The 21,071-nt window shown below is 36.7% G+C and overlaps 2 protein-coding genes across 3 annotated transcripts; both read right to left on the bottom strand.

Moving 5' to 3' along the window:
• Positions 1-965: 965 nt before the first annotated feature.
• Positions 966-5,095, bottom strand: LOC104888422 (uncharacterized). 2 transcript variants are annotated; one of them, XR_007271534.2, is made up of 5 exons: positions 4,888-5,095; positions 4,708-4,795; positions 3,679-3,831; positions 2,817-2,877; positions 966-1,308 (listed from the first exon to the last, which is right to left on the bottom strand). XR_007271534.2 is itself a non-coding variant. In XM_010673430.4 (4 exons), the coding sequence occupies exons 1-4, from the start codon at positions 5,018-5,020 to the stop codon at positions 1,275-1,277; spliced, it is 408 nt and encodes a 135-aa protein (XP_010671732.1). In that variant the 5' UTR covers positions 5,021-5,094; the 3' UTR covers positions 966-1,274. The 2 variants fall into 2 exon arrangements, 1 of the variants encoding a protein (XP_010671732.1); XM_010673430.4 differs by lacking the exon at positions 2,817-2,877 and having other exon boundaries at positions 4,888-5,094.
• A 3,250-nt stretch (positions 5,096-8,345) lies between these two features.
• LOC104888566 (uncharacterized) lies at positions 8,346-19,787 on the bottom strand. The gene is made up of 19 exons (XM_010673613.4): positions 17,969-19,787; positions 16,045-16,130; positions 15,553-15,936; positions 15,373-15,456; positions 14,880-15,248; positions 13,927-13,987; positions 13,597-13,741; positions 13,366-13,460; positions 13,056-13,280; positions 12,657-12,904; positions 12,326-12,541; positions 12,021-12,239; positions 11,876-11,929; positions 11,677-11,742; positions 11,430-11,573; positions 11,288-11,341; positions 10,503-10,562; positions 9,715-10,113; positions 8,346-8,996 (listed from the first exon to the last, which is right to left on the bottom strand). Exons 1-19 carry the CDS (start codon positions 19,317-19,319, stop codon positions 8,823-8,825), a joined length of 4,434 nt encoding a protein of 1,477 aa, XP_010671915.2. The 5' UTR covers positions 19,320-19,787; the 3' UTR covers positions 8,346-8,822.
• Positions 19,788-21,071: the final 1,284 nt, after the last annotated feature.

Here is a 21,071-nt window from a genome sequence, read left to right as displayed (position 1 = left end):
GCTCACATATCATGACATAAATTTGATCATGATTTCCATAATGCCAAAATATTTTTCCCAACAGAGATTCACATAACTCGTATATTAAAGTCTGAAACGAAATAGGGTTAATTGATCATATCATCTGATGGTGTATAAAATCAATCGTGGGGCTCTAACCATAAATTTAACCTTTTAGGTGAGTTGGTTTTAACATGGTATCAGAGCCAGTTAAACAATCAGGTTGAATTCAAACCTAAAAAAGCCACAGTTATTTACTCATTTCCACCTTGAATCTCCTGGGATTTGGTTCCAATTTAGGAGATCTCTTATCTTGTATACAAAGAAGACAAACACTGCATGTAATGCTTCCCTTGTTGGGAAGAAAAATATAAACATCCTCAATTTAAAGAGTATAGGATGTGATGAATAGAATGTCCCCAATCTCCTCCTTTTATCTGCCCACATTTACATATGTATAGAATGTGAAATCACAAATGGAACTGGATGAATTTTGAAGTACTTAATGCACTAACACTTCATACTCAAATTTCAAATATCAAAAGGATATCATCTTATTTCATAAGGCTTGTATACTACACACTTCTCAAAGTTCGGAAGGAGTGACAATACTATTCAGTATTCACGTGTCTTATCTAGTTTTTTCTAAAGCATTTAATGGTTCATCTCATATCTAAATACTCTTATGTAGGATAGGGCAAGGTAAATTGTAAGTTTTTTTTTATACATATGAGCCACGAAGGCAGTACAAAATACAAAGAATGGGAGTGGAGATTCGCACATGTAATTTATCATTCACAACACCTCAATCTTAACCACTAGGCCAAGACATCCTTAGTTAGGTAAATTGTAAAGTGTTCCAGATGTAAAATTGATTACATTTCCAAAAGAAAAGAGAGAAAACCATTTGGGTCACAGTTGTGCCAAAAGCTATTACCAAAAATTGATACACAAGCAAACAAATGGGTAGTGCCTCAAAGGACAATATTAGAAAGTTACAATCGAAGTCTGTAATTATCTGTCCATGGTGGGAACTTCATTACAAATTAACAATGATATAACATTTACTTGATGAGACAGCCTCACAGAATTATAAGAATGAGCAAATTCCAGAAAATAAAGCCAACAGAAAGAGTTGAACTTTTTTTTTTTTTCATTTGTAGCTCAAAGCCATTAGCATATAGCAAACATTTACACAAGATGATCTACTTTCCTGCACATTCAACTTAAAGTAAATAATACATTGAAGTCTCAAAAACCTTCAAGGTGTTCAGCTACTCGGAATGTGAAGTCCAATAGATCAGCCCACTGTCAAAAAAGTAAAAAGGACTATCAAATAGTGAACAAACTAATAATGTAATAGGCAGACGTCATATCAAAATATGACCCGTTATCGACCATGGACTCACCGGTGACAAGAGGAAGCAACAATAGCCTTCACTCAAGCCCTTTGGTAGCATGAATTTGATAATTCAAACGACTAATCATGACCTCCTATTCTAAAAGGATGGTTGAAATACTTCCCCTTGACTGTAGATTTTATGTGGGCATTGAAAAAGGTTCTTTCACAACCAGATTTCTGTCAAGTACCACCACATTTAGCTCTTATATCATTAACAGGGTAATCGAGGCCTAAAGGATGATAGAAATCTCTGGTGATTATTTTTCCATCTTAGGAAGATCGACGGTCATCAAATATATAATTTTAAAAAGTTTGGATAAATCATCATCTACATCCACAAGGGCTATGTGGATTTTGGAAAAGTAACGGGACTCGTGAATTAATAGAAGATTTCTGCATAAATTATAAAAAGGATCCCTCCATTCTATATTAAGGGGATTTTGGATGCAATGTCATCAATATCCATAATGGTTGTACAAACTAATGGGATCTCTCCGTAGGAGAGAGTCTTTTCAGGTCATTGAAAAGTTTTAAATAGGTATCAAATATTCCATTGGTATATACTTTCAAGTAATAGTGCACAAGTATCATACCATTTTTGTAAATATAACAATTAAGCGTACATCCGTAGTTAGAAAAGAAGTAATATGGAACGAGAAAAGTTAGTTAACCGCCTTGGTAATATGAAATAGACGAAGTAATCGTTAATAGAGATTATCATTAGTTTTATGTAATTTAAAGATTCAGCAGCCATTTACTCAGGATACTTCACTCAGATCAAATTTGTGCTTTCTGTAGCTCTGAAAGTGTTTCATGCCCATCAATTTGAGATAATTTCTTTGGGGTAATTTTTGGTTTAATTATATCCAAGTTCTTCCCCCTAGCCAATAAAAACATAGCGTGATCATGGAGAGCCATTTCTGAAAAAGGAAATTCCTTTAATTTTCTGGTGCCTAGCTCTGACCAGTCCCTGGGTAAAACTATATCAATTGCTTCCCTAAAATACCTGAAATTTATATCAACCCTAAATGACTCCAAATACACAAGCTATATCTACATAAACAAAAGCATGTTAAGATTTTAGGCAAGAATTTGGGTAAGCATAAGGAGTCATTATAGTTTACAGGGAAGATGTTGACCAAGGATGGCCTCTTAAAGCTTCGAAGAGACTTCTATCTAATTTTTGTTGAGATTCACCATTCATTGTGGTCTTTTAAGAAGTTATTAAATGGGCTTGACAAAGAAAAGAGGGTTATGTATCCATGATTACATCGGCCACTAGAAACTTCCCTCCCATTTCGGTTGAGATTTTCCACACCCCAAAGAGGTCTCATGGTGTGAATACTGTCAAGAAATTCCATTAGTGCCGAAATTGCTTTGGTCATAGCTAATGGACTTGGTCTATGGCAATCACCTCTTGATAACATTGGGTAGTTCAAGCATGCTTTCTTCCTCCAATTATGATTAAACATTACCTACAAGTGAAAACTTAAAAGGTCACATAAGATCACGAGTGATTTCTATCTTGATACAGAGGCCACATAAGGTCATTTAAGGTTTCACAGTGCGTGATGACTCATGTAAAGCAATAAGGCTGCCAAGAACTTGAGCAACTTCCACACAACTTTGACTAAGATCTCCAACTCATTTCATTGATAGCTCGACAAAGAGTCTTTGCAACTGAAGGATAAATGTGTCAATAATATAAAGGCCACAGACGAATATGTAGGAATTACTAGAAAAGGGAGGCTGGCAGTGTATGTCAGCTTGACCATACAAGTTCACACTCCTGACTCCTGAGTGAAGTCAAAAGGCCTATTTAGGAAACAATGATAAAGAGCATCCAGGATTTGGGTTTCTGAAATCCAGCTTATAAGAGTCAAGAAAAATTCAAAAGTTTTCAATTTTCACAACCACCATTATTTTACCTTACCAATGAAGACAAGGCACCTAATCTCCTAAGCTAAACTTATACCTAAACTGTGACAGTTGCACTGTTTGTCTGTTTGGCTCTTATGGTGAGAAAATATTTGCCAAAATACTTCTATCCTGCAAAATATATACCAATAATCCAGAACTCTTCTACCCTTAGGAGAGTTGAGACAAAAAACAAAGGCTCCCAAGTTTCTATGTAATAATGAAATTGGCTTGCAAGGGATGAAGTATAATTATGGGGAAAGAAGCGTAACTACACTTCCAATTATGGAACACCAATATGTGTATGTCAATACAAAATGACGAAACAAAAGTAAAAATATTATTAGAACAATACCAACCTGATTAGCACAAATACGCACTGCAAGACACCAGCCGTCCCTGTCCAAGCTGATGGGCCAGTAGGCACCAGGGCATCTTGTATAAGCAGCCCAACTGATGCCGCAAGAGATACAAACGATATGACATAAGCAAGAAAAAGCCAAAGCTTCAATCTGCGATTTCAGTTGAAGGAACTGTCAATATAAAAGCTAATCACCCCCAGCTGAATAGATCCAGATTTACATGCAATTGGAACAACGGATCAGTAATTCCAGTGCATTGTGTTCAATAGTAGCTGGTAAACAAACTAATTAGTAGTCCTCAACCAGATGCAAGAACACTCTAAAGGTCAACCGAGACAAACAAGTCGGCATTTCCATCAGTTTGCCTCATTTTCTCATGTTTGGTTTATTTCGTTCTGAACATGCTCATCATCTAACAAACTACACTACAGCTCACTGAAACCCAGCCCATTGAGTATTTATTCACAGACAACGAAAAGTGAAACTAATCGAAGTGCCCTAATCAAATACGACGGAAGTAAATCTGATAGACCCAACCATTGAGTATTTATTCACAGACGCCGAAAAGTGAAACTAATCAAAGTGCCCTAATCAAACACCACGACGAAACTCTACATTATCAGATGACTACGAAGCAGAATTTCCAATTTGATGATAAGATCAAAAACAAAATCATACTACTATCAAATTCCAGTATATGATCTTCGATATTCCAGTAAACAAGTACTACTACCAATTCAGTCAACCAATATGATCAAATCAAACACTTTAACCAAATAACTAAGAAGCATAATTTCCAATTTGATGATAAGATCAAAAAGTAAATCGAAGTATCAAATTCTAGTACTTTATGATCTTCGAAATTCCAGTAAACAAGTACTATGACCAATTCAGCCAGTCAATATGATCAAATCAAACACTTTAACCAAATTGACCTAATCACATCAAATCAATCAAAAAATTCAAAATTGCAACAGAAAACAAAAAAGATCAACAAAAGTAAATTGCAAGTTAACAACATCAGACCTCCACTCGCCTTCATCGTACGGAGAGTAATCAATGTCCTCTTTCCTCACACAATTGAACATCAACGCCGACAAAGACGCAAATATACCTGATCATAAAATTCGAAAAACCCTAAAAATCAGTAATTTTAGAGGAGAGAGAAAATTGCAAGAGAGAGAAAATGAAGAATGAGTGAATAACCAGGAAGATAGTGAACGAAAGAGACGGCGACAGCACTACAGACTACGGCGTCGACCCAAAACCACCAACCAGCTCCGAATACGGCGCCGGCAAAACCCGGCCCGAATATCGCCAATAGTTCCGGTATATCCATCCTCTTTCTTTTTCTTTATTTTCTTCTTTTTTTTCTTCCCTCGTGTTTTGTTTACTTTTGTGTTGTTTTTGTAAGCTGTTTAGATTGATGGGTTCTTGAATTCACTTTGGGGACAGAAAGGGTTTTGCTAGACGGCTTCCTATTTTTTTTTTCTTACTAATGTTCTGTATTTTTGTAAAGAAATACTACTATTTCCGTTTCTTTTTAATTGTTACACTTACACTTTTTACGCATGTCGATGCATTACTTTGAGCCTTTATATCTCTAATTTTGTATTTGTAAAAAATATAAAAACTACATATTAATAAAATACATACTAATACGAATCTAACAAGATCCTACATGACTATGTTTTTATTCACGTATAAATCACAAACGAGGGTCAAAGTGCAATTTGTGAATAGTGTAAAATGTCAAAGTGTAACAATTAAAAAGAAACGGAGGTAGTATGAGGTATTTCCTTCTCTTTTCCCTCATTTTCCCATTACCTCGTTCAATTCTTTTCCATCCCCCTTCATTCCTCCTCACCTCTTTCATTTCCTCTTGTCTTTCACTCTCTCTTTCTCATCCATTCCATTTCCTTCATTAAAGGACTACACGATTTCCAAAAAATTCGACAAGTTCACATTTTCCAACGATTTCAAGTTTTTTTTACCATCTCGTTATATAACGAGAAAACGCTAATGTAACTAAAAAAAATTGAATAAAACTGATAGAATATCTTAAACCTGACGCTTCGAAAAACCTAGCACGGGGGGGTCTCGTTGACCGATCAGGGTCCAGGGGTGAAGCGCACTGGTTTAGTGTAATCATTTTTTGTTTCAATCCCTATTTTGGCCCATTTTATTTAGCTTTGTTAGAACATTTCATATTAGAGTAGAATTTACCAAAAATCGACCTGAAAATTTCAAAAAAGCACCTAAAATAGGCCCCCGAACATTTGGTCAGGCATCTAAAATAGGCATCCCACCACAGATAGAGGCGCCTATTTTAGGCGCCCAACCACAGGTAGAGGCGCATATTTTAGGCGCCCAACCACAGGTAGAGGCGCCTATTTTAGGCGTTTAACATGTGGTTAGACGCCTATATTAGACGCCTGACCACATGTTCGGGCGCCTATTTTAGGTGCATAAGCACTTTTTCGATATTTTTAAGTCATTATAGTCCTTTTTTTTTATTAAATGAATTATAAAATTTCATGAATATTAATAATGAAGCCGGAAAAGTTGCACATAATGTAAACGAAAAGGTTGCCGGAGGAGTGGCGGCATGATGATGCTATTCAACTTCTTTTAATGTGTGATGAGAGAGTGGGCGAAAAAATTGTCGGAGATGTCCTTGGATGATCAGAGAGTGTGAGGAAGTATGAGAGTGGGGCAGTGAAAGAGAGTCAGGATGTATGAGAACAGGAGAGTGAGAGAGAGTAAGGGAACGTCTATGAATATAAATACATAAGAAGTATGTACACAGGACGTTCATGAGAAAAAACAAAACCACGTTTAACAACTCAAGAGGAATTGATACTTTTCTAAAGCTAATGAGAATAATGCATTTAAAGAATATAGTTTAGAGAAAGTCGACCCATCTATTGAACGTTAGACGCCGTTTTGACCAACTTCTATAAATGGGTTACAAAAACAATACTCACTTTGTTTTTGTATTATGTAGTCATAACAGGTCAACTTATACCTGGTCTAAATGTGATTTTATTCTTACAAGTGGCTTATGTATTATGTGAAAAAGGAATGTGTGTTTCTCTTCGTTAATTGCTTTATTTTGTACAATTCTGAGATTTGGATGATCAATATTGAAAATGATACTTGGGTTGGACTTGTCAAGAAACGAGATATGGTTCCCTTTTAAAAAGACTTATATACCCTTAATCTCACAAAAAAAAATTTAATTCTTTCCTTATCTACTATATGGATAATAAGGAAAGTTCTACACTACCAAAAAGAAATATATAAAATAAACAATTATAAAAGCAATGAGTTACAGAATTATCATTTTGATTTTAGTATCAAATAACTCTATTCTGATACCACTTTGACGTAGCTTTCGTATCAAAATTTTATGAGATATCATTTTAACATCTAACTATGAGTTACCAACACTTTCTCTTAAATGTACATATCTTTCCTCGATCAAAATACAGAAAGATCTTGCAATTTCTCACTTCAATACAGAAATTTTGTTTGATTCGTATCAATCTCAATAGCCTACATTGATATTATCTTCTATAATTCTAGATACGCAATAAAGAATATTAATGATAATGAATGTGCATTTGAGATAGAAAATAAAAATTACCCATTTTTTCTATAAAAAAAAACGAATAAAAATGCTCTTCATTAATCATACTTGCAGACATATCTTAATCATGGGATGAAGCAATCGACCAACAGTTGCCATAAGCCCAAAATCCTCACTGACAAATTCCTCTATTATTAGGTGTACACCAATCCAGAAAAAGAATCAAGCATCTTATAAGATCAAGCATGGCAAACTTCAGGGCTGGGAGCAATCTTTTAGGGACGAAGCGAGACCAGAGTTACGGAAAATTACAAAGGGTTGGGAGCAAGAATACTTCAGTAAAAAAGAATGACCATTGCAAACTTCAAGTACATGTTATCAGGACAAAGCAATCGAAATACGTTGGAAGTTTAGCTCATACACAAGACATTTTCATCGCCTTGCGACGTAAGATCATTGTGTAGAACTTTAAGATTTAAAATCATGGTGTTTAAGCATCTTCGGACTATTAGATGGAAGATGTGAGATACTGTAGTAGTTCTGTACACCACTCCTGTTATAAAGTATGTTTAATCCTCCAAAAAAAAAAGTAGTGCTTTAACAGCAATGAGGACACCACATTTCTAGAGGAACAAAAAAAAATATTAGACATCTCATACCAGGAGATACCCTCAGCAAACTGTATTAGTAAACGTATATCATAAAAGCTTCAGTAGGGAAATTTTACAATGATACTATGATAGCAACAAACAAGCGGCAATGACATCTACCTGTCTAAAACACGCCACCATTCTTTCAGAGAAATCCAAAATATACGCGAGTCAACACTGCATCTCCTCAGGTCTCGAATTCTGCAGCATACAACATAAAAGATAGATTAAAACAGAAAACATAATTAGCAAAAAAAAAATCACAAAGAAACTAAAGCCGAAGTTATGAACTTACCTTGGCGAGTCAAATGTAAATCTGGACCCTTAAACATATAACTCAGACAGAGAAAAAATGTTTGCGCACATGTGCAAACAAAGAAAGCGTCTAAATAACAGATTACAGACAGAAGAAAGCAAGGATATACAAGAACAAATCAGATCTATATCAACAACTTCGAGAAAAATAATTTAATTCCTGTATTAATCTGATGTCCGAGCCATTACTCCGGAACAACACTATAAGAATATGTACACTAACTTTACAAAGCATCAGCAGCAGGTGATTCCTTTTAGCTTGCTTACAGTTACAAGGGTAAGGCAGAAGGCATCTTGCCATCAGGGATGAGATAAGGGAGGAAGCACTTCAAGCCAATTAAAACAGATCAAAGATCAAACCCTCACCCACTGTACAATTGCTCTCAGAACGAATATACAACAAATGATGCCAAAATTTCTCCACCCAGAAGAGAATTCCATATCACGAGGTGAAGCCCAAACCTCCATCCAGGCATCAATTTGATGCTCATGCCAGAACCGTTGCAGCCCCATGAGCATCATGAACAATGCCAACCGCGATATTTATCCAGCAGCACAAGTCATGGATTTAAAAACTCATCAGCCTACTCATCTACCTCTTCTCTTTCAACAGAATTCCGACTCACCGGCTTCCCATTGGAAAGATAATCAATAGGAACATAGATATATCCCTTTGGTAGCCGCCGGTTTTTCACAGATGCTTGGTCAGAAGTCATTACCAGCTCCTTCTCGAATGTTTCAATCTGCTGTACATGTGCCTGCATAATAGTTACCAAAAGAAAAACTATGATAACACATTTCTAGAATAGGATGTTAAAGCTTTTACAAACTGCTGAGAAGCTTAAGGTTAATATGTCACTTCAATATGAAAGTACGGAGTTGATTTTTCAGATCATCTTCAGATAAAACATAAAATCAAGTTTTCAATGTCTGTGGATCTTTAGAGAAGATAAAAGAATGGGTCGTGTTCTATTCACTTTAAATTCACTTAAGTGAGTTTACCTGACCTCATCCGGGCTTATGTAGTCATATGAACTTAATGTAGGTCTGGACAGGACTTGGTCAGCCGTTATTGCCAACTTATTAGAATTTACAGAGCTTCAAGGTAAAAACTAAAAAGAACGTACGCTATACATCTAACACTAAATAAAATTCCATCAAATAATCTTACTAAACCCAACTAGGGACAGGCAGTAGAGTAAATTCAAAAGTGTAGAACTTGCAACTTAAAAAGCTCAGGTATTTAGGAACAGCACCCCTAGTAGTTTTGATTGATTGAACAGTATAGTAACAGCTAACAGCAATACTGTTGTATGATTTTTTTACATGCAAGGTGGTTATTTGAAAATAAATCCTGTTCTTAAGCAAAGTAAAGGCATCTAATATGCAGGATTCTGGTACTAGGCATAAAACAGTTTACTACTTGAGCCGAGTTGGAGAAATTGCCAGAGAAATTAAACTGTAGTAGAAATATACCTTTCTCGAATTTATTCTATTCTCCACACTCGGTGAAAAATTACGACTAGCCAACGCTGCTCTAACAGGAATTTGCTTCCCAGCAAACGACACCCTATCTGTAGGCTTTGGAGTAGGAAGATGGTGCGATGTTGAACTATCTTCTGTCTTTTGATCATTATCTGTAGACTGTGAAAGCCTGATGCACCGCTTTGCTGATAATGCACTGTCAACAGTGACATCATCAGATCTTTGTAGTGCATCGCTGCATGACCTAGAACCATCCACATGTCCCTTAAGGGATGTGGTAGCAGAATCTGAACTTTCATGTGATGAGAAAGGACGGTGGACAAGCATGGAGACAACCAAAGAGTCTCGTTTTGAAGCATAAATGTCATGGTTGCATAAAACCATTTCTCGCTGCAATCAACACTCAGTCGGTCAGGAAGAAAATCGAAGTACAGTGTTTCTCTGCATTACTCTCTTATAAACAATAGTAAAGAAGAAAATCTCAGATTAATCACACATGAAACACCAAAATTTATATGCGAAAATATTATCTGCAAAAGCAAAACCACAACCGAACCCATCAAAATAGTCCAGCAATGAAAATTCTTATCGGTTTAAAGAACCAAACCCTAATACCACTACCCAGTGAGGGATAAAAAACCAAACAACCACTATCAATTCATCAAACCAGATTACTGCTGCCTTAGGATACCAAAGAAAAAAGAGGCAAAAACAATAAAGAGAAAACGCAGACCAGCATCGAGTTCCTGAATTAGAAACAAGGAGTATTTTTCAATTACCTTCAACTTTTCCCGTTTGACAATCCTCTCGCACAGGAGACGCAACTTTTCCAGCTCAACCTGACCATATTACACATTGCAGTTTCATTTAGACATAATCATTTGTTATAAATCAAAGTGATCACATCTTCATGCATTAAGATATGAATATATATGTAAGTATAACTGTATAAGTTGATGATACTATGTAATACGGGAATACCCAATACTAATAACTGAGATGAAGTAAGTTTTAAGCTAATACTCTAATAAATATGAATTTTAAAATCTACGGCAATAAAATATGCTATTAGATAATCTTTGTTAATATCAATTTATAACATAACTAAAACGAATCATATAAAACCATCATTATTGTATTTATAATGTACATATAATTTGATAGTTAATAGTATAATTATGTTTTTCATCTTATTATATATTTTGTAATAATTTATTTAATTATATTTATGGAAAAAATTTATTCATTCAAATCTGCGCAACAGTGTCAATAAATTCCGATAAGTCCAACAAGTCAAAATAAAATGAACAGGATACACCATAAGATAGATCAAAGAGAACATCAGAAAAATAAGAACCACGAAACATACTCAAAAACACAAAGAAGAAAACGTATGTTGGTAATATTTAATAAGTCCAAAGCATAATGCATAAATGAGTTAACCAAAAAGCTAAACAGGAAGCTACCAGGAAACCATTAAGATAGCAGCAAAAGAAACCTAATCACATCAAGAAAAAATAAAGAGAATATGATAAACATAAAGCATTTAACTAGTCACACTCACCCGATGTTGTTTAACAATTTTTAAGTCTTCAGCACCATGCTTCTGAGTTTCAGCCTGGATATCAAATAATGAGGGACTGGTCACAACAGAATAAAATAGCAAACCAACTAAGAAAAGTCTTAGACAACAACATAGACTTTACTTTTGTTCTTTGCTCCAAACTGTGTTTACTACAATAAGCTTTATGCTGCATCTTGCCTCCACCAATGTACTTAGTATACATATAGTATCCATCAGATCTAGCACAAGATGGGTGGAACGTAGACTGACAATTGCCATAATTGCACTGCAGATAGCAAGTTCAAACGATAAAGTTAGAATTTAAGACCCTCCACAAAAGTAAAAGGCTCCAGGAACAATCTTGCTACTTAAGATTCATAGACAATCACCTTTATGCAAACGCCGGATCTCTTGTGACACACAGAACAAATATCACTCCCTTTCACCACAGTTTCCTGGCACCAAAGAAACAGCAGAAACTCAACATGGAGTGCCGGTAGATGAAAAACACATACAAAAAATCAATTGAAAAACAAATCATACAAAAGATGTACAATGCAGCTGAGTTCACAAAGCCTAGAGACACACCATTCCTACAACAGGAGACACTTGTCCTCTTCTGAAGGTTGAATCAAACACCCACTACAGAGATGAGTAACGACAGCAAAAGTTCATTAGAGCCTTGATAGAAGAAAAACTTTAAAAGATCACAAACCATATTCCGCTAATTTACCTCAGCACAAAATGCATGCACCCATTGACCATTACTTGATTTTCTAAAAGCACCATTCGAAGCGCCGCATAATCCACATACTTCATCGGAATTGAGCTTCTCCCATGAATTAGCACTAGCTCTAGAAACCTTTGACAATGATGATTCTTCACACAATTCGCAATACCAGGGACCTGTAGATTCCTTAACACTACGATAGCAATTTAGATGAACTGCAACCTGATAGCACAGAGACAAAGCAAGGTGTCACAACTTAAAACGACGGAACTCAAAAAAGTAAAGTTGCAGTTAAACATTGTGCTTACCTTACAACTTGAACAGACTAATATAGGATTCAGCAAACTCTCAGAACGCCTGCATATGTCACATGACTTTGGGAGCTCATGAGGCATCCCGGTTTCAAAGCGACACACATCAGAGTAACCATCTGATACAGCCTTGGGACCATCCAAATTAGCATGTGCAACTGAAAGAGATGACAGGCTTCCACGAAGCCTGGCGTTAATCACCTTCAACTGATTCTGAAGAGGGCAAATAAAAACACATCAATAACGCAAATCAAAGGCGAGGATACTGTAAAACAGCTACAACACTATGGGCAATAAACATTTAGTAGCAGTGGCACGTAATTATGACCTCTTGTGGTGAAGATTCATCAACCACATCTTTCCTCAATGAAGAAACTCTAGATGAAGCTGCAGCAGCAGCGGTAGCAGCAGCTAGCACAGCTTGCGCTTCCTTATGCCTTTGTTCTTTCCTACCCTGTTTCCTTGCCTCTTTAAGATCATATATGTACTGGTTCGTAAAAACAGAATCCCATCTTCGTTTCCGCACTGAATCCATTTCATGTGGCAAATCTCTGACAATCTTGCTAACTAGCTGGTCTGCAGCAAATGATGACAATTATCATATGACATAGCAGGAAAAAAAGGGGATAAAACCTCTGGGAAGCAGGAAACAATGCAGACACAATTGCACAAAGAGAAGCAAAGATCATAATTTGAAAAAGAAAATCTGCAGGAACAAAGAACTGACCGCTCTGACGCTTCAAAGTAACAGCATTGCGTAACAATTGCTGCTGAAAAAATATCATCTCTCCTACCACTTCATTCTCTGGCAATAAGTCAACAGCATCCATGTTATCAGCCTTACACAAGTTGTTTGAATTCACTCCATTGCTTCCAACAACCTCGTCAAAACAAACTGGATGCTCAGCACTTAAGGTCTGAGACACATCCCAGAGATCCCGTTCCATACTACCTACAATTTTAACAATATTAGATTCAACCTAATTTCAGATTTTGAGCTCAGGTAGTAGAAAGAAACCATGACATTATGACATTACCATCACGGTTTCTTCGAATAAGCAAATTTTGCACTTCATCCAATTTCTTCTGTATGTAAGGATGCACAGACGATTCTATACCAGGTTCAATATTTCTGCAATGTAGAGTGGAGTTCAGAAATAAGATTTCAGAAAAATCACCCATATATCTCTGTACCCAATAAAGAGGAAAGAAATTCTAAGCTTATAGTATGCACCAAAATCTTCCGAAATTGTCCAAATGAATCCTACCGATCACAATAGCCGACTGCATCTACAGAAGAACAGGAAGGAGTCTCCTGGTCCAAATCCAACAACGAACTCTTTCCAGAAGACGTACCCTCTTCTGCTCCATTATGTTCAACATCACTGAGGCTGTTTGGTTTCAGCAGAATATCTGTCAAATAAGTGCAATCAGTCATGATAGAATAACACTATAGCAGGCAGCAAATACAGGAAAATCGTTGAAAATATAATAGAACTGAAGACGAAATAGCCAAGTTACCAGAAACCAGTTACCAAGTAATCTAATAGCTTAGCCATTTGGACAAAAAGTAAAAGACATGCATGATAATAACATACTTCCAGTGGTAGGCGAAGGTTCCGCCAAAGGATGTTCTAAACCGCTGGTCTCTACCATAATCTGCAAGAAGAAGAAAGAGCCAATTCAACCACCAGATTTTCTCCCCTTAAGTTAATCAGGAAATAAATTTAAAATGGCAAGCTGACAATTATCTTTGCATAGGTGACACAAGGTTTACTCCGGCACAACAACACTTCGAAACCATACATTAATCCTTTAAGAACGAACAGGGTTCACAACCATTTTGAAAATGAAACATGGTACCTGAAGTGCTTAGAAATTTCAAATTTCCATCACAACTATAAGGACTAAAGTCAGTTCTAAACAAACGTCTACCATAAGTTTCCCTTTTGCTTACAAACAAAAAGATTAAGTGGTCAGCCGCTGGAACATACGAAGTAATTTTTCCTAGGAAGCTAATTTTTCCCTTTGTGGTTTCATTTCTTAAGAACTGAGAAAAAAAAAAGATTTGGTTGATCAGGGAAATTCTACTTACCTAGGGGACCTAGGTAAACCACGCCCATCATTTCGTGGGAAGTAGAATTTCCACCGAAGAACATCCTATTTTTCTGTGAGCCAAACAACTTCATATGAACCAACAAACACTAGAAAGAGAGTGAAGAACCATTTGCTCGACTTTCAATGACATATACAACAAAATTGCCTTAGCATCTCTAAAGACAGTCCTCCCAAGTGAAGAACCAAATATTCAAAGACATAGTACAAAAAATTCAGAATTCATCTTCCATCCTCCCCTTCCTTATCTTAAACTCCGTTTGCATCATATTTTCCTTTAAAGCACTCTCTTCATTTGAGACTTAAACATCAGAATAACTATTGTTTCAACAATGCGATATCTCACAATATTAATGCTCTTGAATGAGAAACCAATGATAAAAGCTAGACTTAACACAAAAAACGGAAACCTCAGCAAAAAGATACAAGATATCACCTCTTCCATGCCATCTAAAATTGAATCCTCGCTCAAATTGCCATGATCTGCATTTGTATCTTCTTGCTCTATTACTACACCATTCCCTTGCATTTTGTTGTTCCACAAGGATATAACGTTGTCCTCCTTCATAATCCTAATATTTCCGACTGTCCTCCTTCTTGGAGGAACTGACTTAACAGAAACATCTGAGATATCCAAGTCTCTTGCAGCAACAGCATCAGCATTATCATCACTTTTTAACTCAGCTTTTGAAGGCACCAAGCAGCTAAGTTTAGTTCTCCAATCCTTCTCTCGAGTATCCAGGTAAGAATGCTCTTTAAGCCACTTCAATATCTTTGAATACAATTCAGGGCTCAAGTGAATGTCCTGCAGCAATAGTTTGACAGTCACACACACAATGAGCACATATTACAAAAAAAATTAAAAGTCATTTATGATTTGATCTTATCTATTCAAAAATTGTCATACAAAAAAAAAAACTACATATTACAGGGAGTCCTGATGCCAAAGAAGCCTCTGAGACGCCCATTTCAGCAGCAATTTGCTCCAAACTAACTTTTCCACGATCCACTAGCTGAAAGATACAAATTTGCATATTACAACATATCTACATACATATAAATAAAAACTCCAACCAAGTGGCTATATTAAATGAACTAATAAAAAGCACCTTCTTCAGAACGAGGGCAAGATCAGGAAGACAAGTTCTCTTGACATCCTCACCTGCACCCCCTAAGCCCTTATCACTTAACTGCTGCCCATCGCCTGATCCTAATTTGACCTTTGTCTTCAAGTTTGCTTCTTTCAGCAACGAGTCATTCCCCTCTCTTGCTCCCAAAACATTTGAATTACCATCAGCTGCTCCCATATGAAAAGTGACTTTATTTCCATTTTTACAGCCTATTTTGAGCTTCTTTATTTTATTCACTGGTCCAATTGAGGCACCAAGTGAATCAATGGTAGCACCAAGATTTTCTTCATTACTCTCCAAGGTAACACTGTCAGGATTATTCATATGTCCAGAATGTTTTGCACAAAAGGCCCGCAGTTCAATCTGCACATACAGCACATATAAGCAATTTCAGCAAATGCATTAGTGATTCCTCCAGCAGAGCAAAAAAGAACTAAATTTTAGAGTTCCGAATCTTTAACAACTCCTTACATCATCACAACCAAACTTTCCCCAGATCTCAAGTTTGTTGTTTGCCTCCCTCCCACATACAGGGTGAAATGAAGTTCTGCATGATCCTGCGCATAATACACAGCATCGAAATTTCAGTTCTGGAATTCACAGGAGACTAAATCTCAACAGAGAAATGTCTGACATGGCAGGACTGCAGATTAACTATCATCTGACGGAGTAAAACAATGATAGAGCTTGACATACAAATTAGAGAGAATGAAGAAAATATAATAGAGAAACGAGTCTTTAGGTGAGATAGAATCTTCTGAGATATCCTTGATTCAATATATTATGTTTCTCATCCATTCAATTATAACAAAAGAAACCGCTCTGATTACAGCCAATCTTCCTAACTGCGCGTGGGCAGGGCAGGGCTGAAGTTTAGAGCGCGTGCATCCCCATTCGATGGAAAACTGAAGAGGCTTCGATCACAAGATGAACAAGTAAAAAAAATGGCCTTTTCGACCAATCTGTTACCTCCACCAACCTCCCCCTCCCCACACAACAAAAGAAACAAAGAGACCCAAGCAAAGATAGAATCACATAGGTTAAATAAGCTTAGTTTGCATTTCAACTACCTAAAGGCTAACAAACAGATAAGTGAATCTGCAGAACACCAAGAGCACGACGGATGCCAAAGCAACCTGACATGATATAAAATCAGAGATATACCTGATACATTGTAACCAACAAAAGACTCATCAACTTGTTACATTTTTAATGTGCATATAAGAAATCGAAAGAAGAAAGTACTCCCTCTGTCCCCCACATTATTTGCCACGATTTCCTTTCAGGGTTGTCTCGATTTAATAGACACAAACCCCTTTGCAAATCCTTTTCTCGTGACTTTGTTTTATATAATTCAGGATGGAGCATACATAAAAATAAAAAAACCAATAATAATAAGATAGTGTTCCCATCAATCCAAGCACTGGAAAAGCTAGATTCCTTGTATTGACCTCTCACGCAACAATAACTCTTTGACGACCACAGCAGCACTCCAATTAAACGAGAACCGTCTAACTTTATATCACCTCACACCCAACTGCGAGCACATGTGACACATCCATGAAAAAGAAAACAAATATGTTCAGGTGATATAGAGCCTTTATAGACGCTCATGTGAGTGATACGCTCATCAAAAATTATTTATATTTTGTAGATCAAATCCGGAGATCGCTGGGTAATAATTCCTCCCTCACATATTACTAAATGTCATGTGCAGCATAATGTATCAACTAATTTGAATTTCATTCCAAATGAATCTACGTTTTCATATTAACCATTGCTTAGAATAGAAACACCATGTTGATTGACAAATGGAAACACATTTGCCAACCAAGTTTTTCAGATATTGACTAATTCTTCTTTCTTCTGCAACTTTTTTTTCTACCCAGACCCCTGTTTGGCTGTTTCCAAACACTGCTAACCAGAACTTGTGCAGCAAATCAATATAGAGCATTAAGGATGAATAAATACGCAACTCCAAACATTCAACACCCCCAAAGCAGGACAGGTCAGTCAATAGTAACGTGAGAGAAGAGAGGTAAGTTGATGGGTCCAAGTGAAACTAAGTTTTTAAGAATGAAATTGTCACTTCTCCATTTGGTTCACTACACAGACGGGCTAGAATGTATCAAAGAACTGGGCACATGAATACACATGTTATACACTCTTAATAGTCTCTGTTAGTCTATTTGCACCTGCTGTAAAAAAAAAAAAAAAATCTTACAGTTGAACAAAGATTGACATGATACGAGAGACATCTCAATTAGGGTACATATTACTGTCAGTAGAAAGAGATGGATTTTGCATCAACATGGTTACCCAGATCACTAATACAGCACTGATAAAATTATATACACCACTCAACAAAAGCATCACACAAGCTAATAGAACATACCATCGCTGCATCGGACACAAGAACCCAGCTTCACTTTGCATAAATTACAAACTACCTTCCCTCGAACATCCTTCATTCCATGACATAAAACCGGCTCCATCTGCCTGGTATCATCTATGAAAATCTCAGGCATCCACATGCTACAAAACAAGTGCGCAAACTCAACTGAGCGGTCTCTTCCACTCCCCGCATTCTGAAATGGCTTCAAAGCCCCTCCACTTTTCGGACAAAGAACGCAAGGTCTATCACTTTCTGAGGCTGGTCCATCTAGAGCATCAATATTGTGTTTACACCAGGAACACGACCAGGAGCCATCTATCTCCCCCTGCACGCCATAACACTTCTGGTGAACGACAACATTACAAGACTTGCAAACAACCAACTGGTTCAACTGATCCCCTGTGTCTCCCATACTACAAACATTGCATAAACTTGAACTTTCTCCACAAGGCTGAGCAACTATAAGTCTTTCCAACCCTGCGGTCTCACCCAAGAGCTTCCTTTTCTTCGAAGGACGTGTTGTTGTCAAAAACACCCTGTTCCTAGAACCTAAAACCCATTCTGTACTGCTACACGACGGTAAAGTATACTCAGGCAAAGGACCCTCCTCGACTACACCCAAACTATCCTTAGTTCCATTTTCTATTTTTGCATCCCTTAGCTTATCATTTTCTTTGCCAACCTCCTCCTCAATATCTCGCACAGCTGCAACATCCGGCATCGAAACATCGGCATCCAAAACCTCCTCTTCCTTAATTTCAGTAGCTGGAACATAATCATCATTCCCATTTTCCACCTTACTGACATTACCAATAGTACTACTACTACTTCTGATAGCATTTCCTAACACTGGAATTTTAAAGCATTTATCACTACTATTCAAAAACGAAGAAGAGAATTGATACAACCTCTCAATATCTTGCAAAGTCAGCTCCCTAAAGTAATCCTCTAACGCATTCCATATACTAGGACTCTTAGACTTCTTCTCCACCGAGCCTTTTCGAGACGATTTCGTTTCCGAATGCGCCCGCTTATGCTTCTTCTTACTATCAGATTGCTTCAACAACAAACTCGCCAGTCCACTTGGGAGTGTAGCAACTTTATTCGCCACAACCTCATTAGAATCAAACGGTGAACGCTCCGACAATGCCTTAACCGCCTGTGAATACAAGTCCACCCCTAAAATTTCACTCTCCACATTTTCCGGCGACTTTGTCGGCGCCGGCGCCGGAGTTTTCGCCGCCGGCGTAATTTTAGTTACCGGACACGGCTTCTCCTCCGTTCCACAGCCACCATCGGCTCCCCTACCCATCATCTTCTGGTATACCTGACATCGGCTATTTTCGTTCATTAAATTCCACCGCTAGAAAAATCCATTTACAAATTCCTAACCCTAACCCTAATTTTTATTTTTTTTCCTTTAGAAACGAAAAGTTCCTTCGACGGCAGAAATTGAAAGGAGAGGAAGAAAGATTGAATAAAAAATCAGAGATTTTACGCGCAGAGGAAGACGAAATAGAGGATAAGTTTTTCGCGATTTAGGGTTAGGGTTACGAATTTCGGTTTTTTGTTTTTTGTTCGTTGTTTATCTTGAAAAGTTCGATTTCGCTGTCGAGATGTAGAGAGAGAAAGTGTTGTTTTTTTAGAGAGAGAAATTTGAATTGGGGATTGAGGAGAGAGAATTTGCGGGGGGCGTGTTGTTTCTCCGAGAGACGTTTTCTTTCTTTTAATTTTTTTTAAATTTTTTCTTTTTGGGGGTAGGATATAATACGGTGTGTCCATGTTAACAGAAAAATGGGAGATGCGTATTTATAGACGTGGCGGTTGTAGATTGGATTAGAGGTCGTCATCGAATAAGAGCATCAGCCACCTTGCATTTTTTATTTATTTATAGTAACTGACTATTCAGTGGAGGTTAAAAAAAGAAATTATTTAATTCCAAAATCGTGCACTCCTTTACCTTTTTTTTAAAAAAAAAAAACTTTATTTATCTCTTATTCCTCTCCTTTCATTTAGGTTACGTTTAATTGAACTTGCGTAATACTTCCTCCGTGTTTTTATTCTTGCTACATAGAGAAAGTGGGGGATTTTTAAGAAAGATAGAGAGAGAAAGTAAGGGACCACCACTTTTTGAATAAAAAAACATTTGTTAAGGAAAAAGTATGAGTATTTTAAAAGAAAAGGTGGGGAACCACCAACTTTTTAATAGTATTTTAAGATTTTTATGATGAAAAGGAATCCATTTATGGTATGTAGCATCTATTATGACATTTCCATTTAAGGGAAATGTAGCATCTATAAAAAAACGGAGGAATTATAGGATTTGATCCCGAGATCACAATAACATATACTAAATTTTAACCACTAGACCAAATTACATTTAGGCTCCGTTTGGTAGGGCGTAAAACATTTTCAGTGTAAAATGATTTTCATGAAAAACAGTTTACAATGAAAAACACAATTCCAAAATTAGTTTTCCGTTGTTTGGTTTCATGTAAAGAAAATGATAAAATGAAAGAGAAAGTAAGAAGGTAATGATAAAAGTGTACAAGAAAGATAAGGAAAACCGTTTTCCCTTCATTTTGAAAGGAAAATACTTTTCCATCATCGGGAGAATAATTTTACCCCGAGGAAAAATGGTTTTACACTCTTTTGCCAACCAAACAATGTAAAACTGAAAATAGAGGAAAGAGTTTTCCGGGAAAACGTTTTACGCCCTACCAAACGGAGTCGTAGTGTTATCAGCTTAAATTAAAATATTAATAAATGAAAATTTTTCTTACCCGAAGCGTAGTCCGGTAGGGCTGACAATCAGGTTGGATTGGGTTAGTTTCAGGTTGACCTAATTTGTATTTCAGGTCACTCACCCCTGACCCAAACCCGACCTGATTTATATTTCAGGTTGGTTTAACCCAAACCCGACCTTCTATTTTCCGGGTTGACCCGAAACCAACCCAAAACGACCTGAAATAAAAATCTAAATATCCAATGATCAAAAAAATGCCAACTTAATACAAAAAGATAATGTACATGTAACATGTTTAAGTTTCAACATTCAAAGTCGGAATTTTCAGGTTGAAGTGAGTTGGGCTTTGCCCAATAT

The sequence above is a fragment of the Beta vulgaris genome, chromosome 1, assembly GCF_026745355.1.
Source record: "Beta vulgaris subsp. vulgaris cultivar EL10 chromosome 1, EL10.2, whole genome shotgun sequence".
NCBI classification, from domain to species: domain Eukaryota; kingdom Viridiplantae; phylum Streptophyta; class Magnoliopsida; order Caryophyllales; family Amaranthaceae; genus Beta; species Beta vulgaris.
Note: the sequence above shows the minus strand (reverse complement) of the source record. Positions and strands in the feature narration are given on the sequence as shown.

Excerpts from the sequence above, each read along its gene's own strand:
- LOC104888566 (XM_010673613.4), bottom strand. The coding sequence starts at position 19,319 with ATGAACGAAAATAGCCGATGTCAGGTATACCAGAAGATGATGGGTAGG. Across the intron at positions 13,742-13,926 it reads ACCTTCGCCTACCACTGGAA|ATATTCTGCTGAAACCAAAC; the intron begins GTATGTTATTAT and ends CTTATTTGACAG. Across the intron at positions 10,114-10,502 it reads TCAAACGGGAAAAGTTGAAG|CGAGAAATGGTTTTATGCAA; the intron begins GTAATTGAAAAA and ends TGTTGATTGCAG.
- LOC104888422 (XM_010673430.4), bottom strand. The coding sequence starts at position 5,020 with ATGGATATACCGGAACTATTGGCGATATTCGGGCCGGGTTTTGCCGGC. Across the intron at positions 4,796-4,887 it reads TTTCGTTCACTATCTTCCTG|GTATATTTGCGTCTTTGTCG; the intron begins GTTATTCACTCA and ends TTTTATGATCAG. Across the intron at positions 3,832-4,707 it reads TACGATGAAGGCGAGTGGAG|ATTGAAGCTTTGGCTTTTTC; the intron begins GTCTGATGTTGT and ends CTGAAATCGCAG.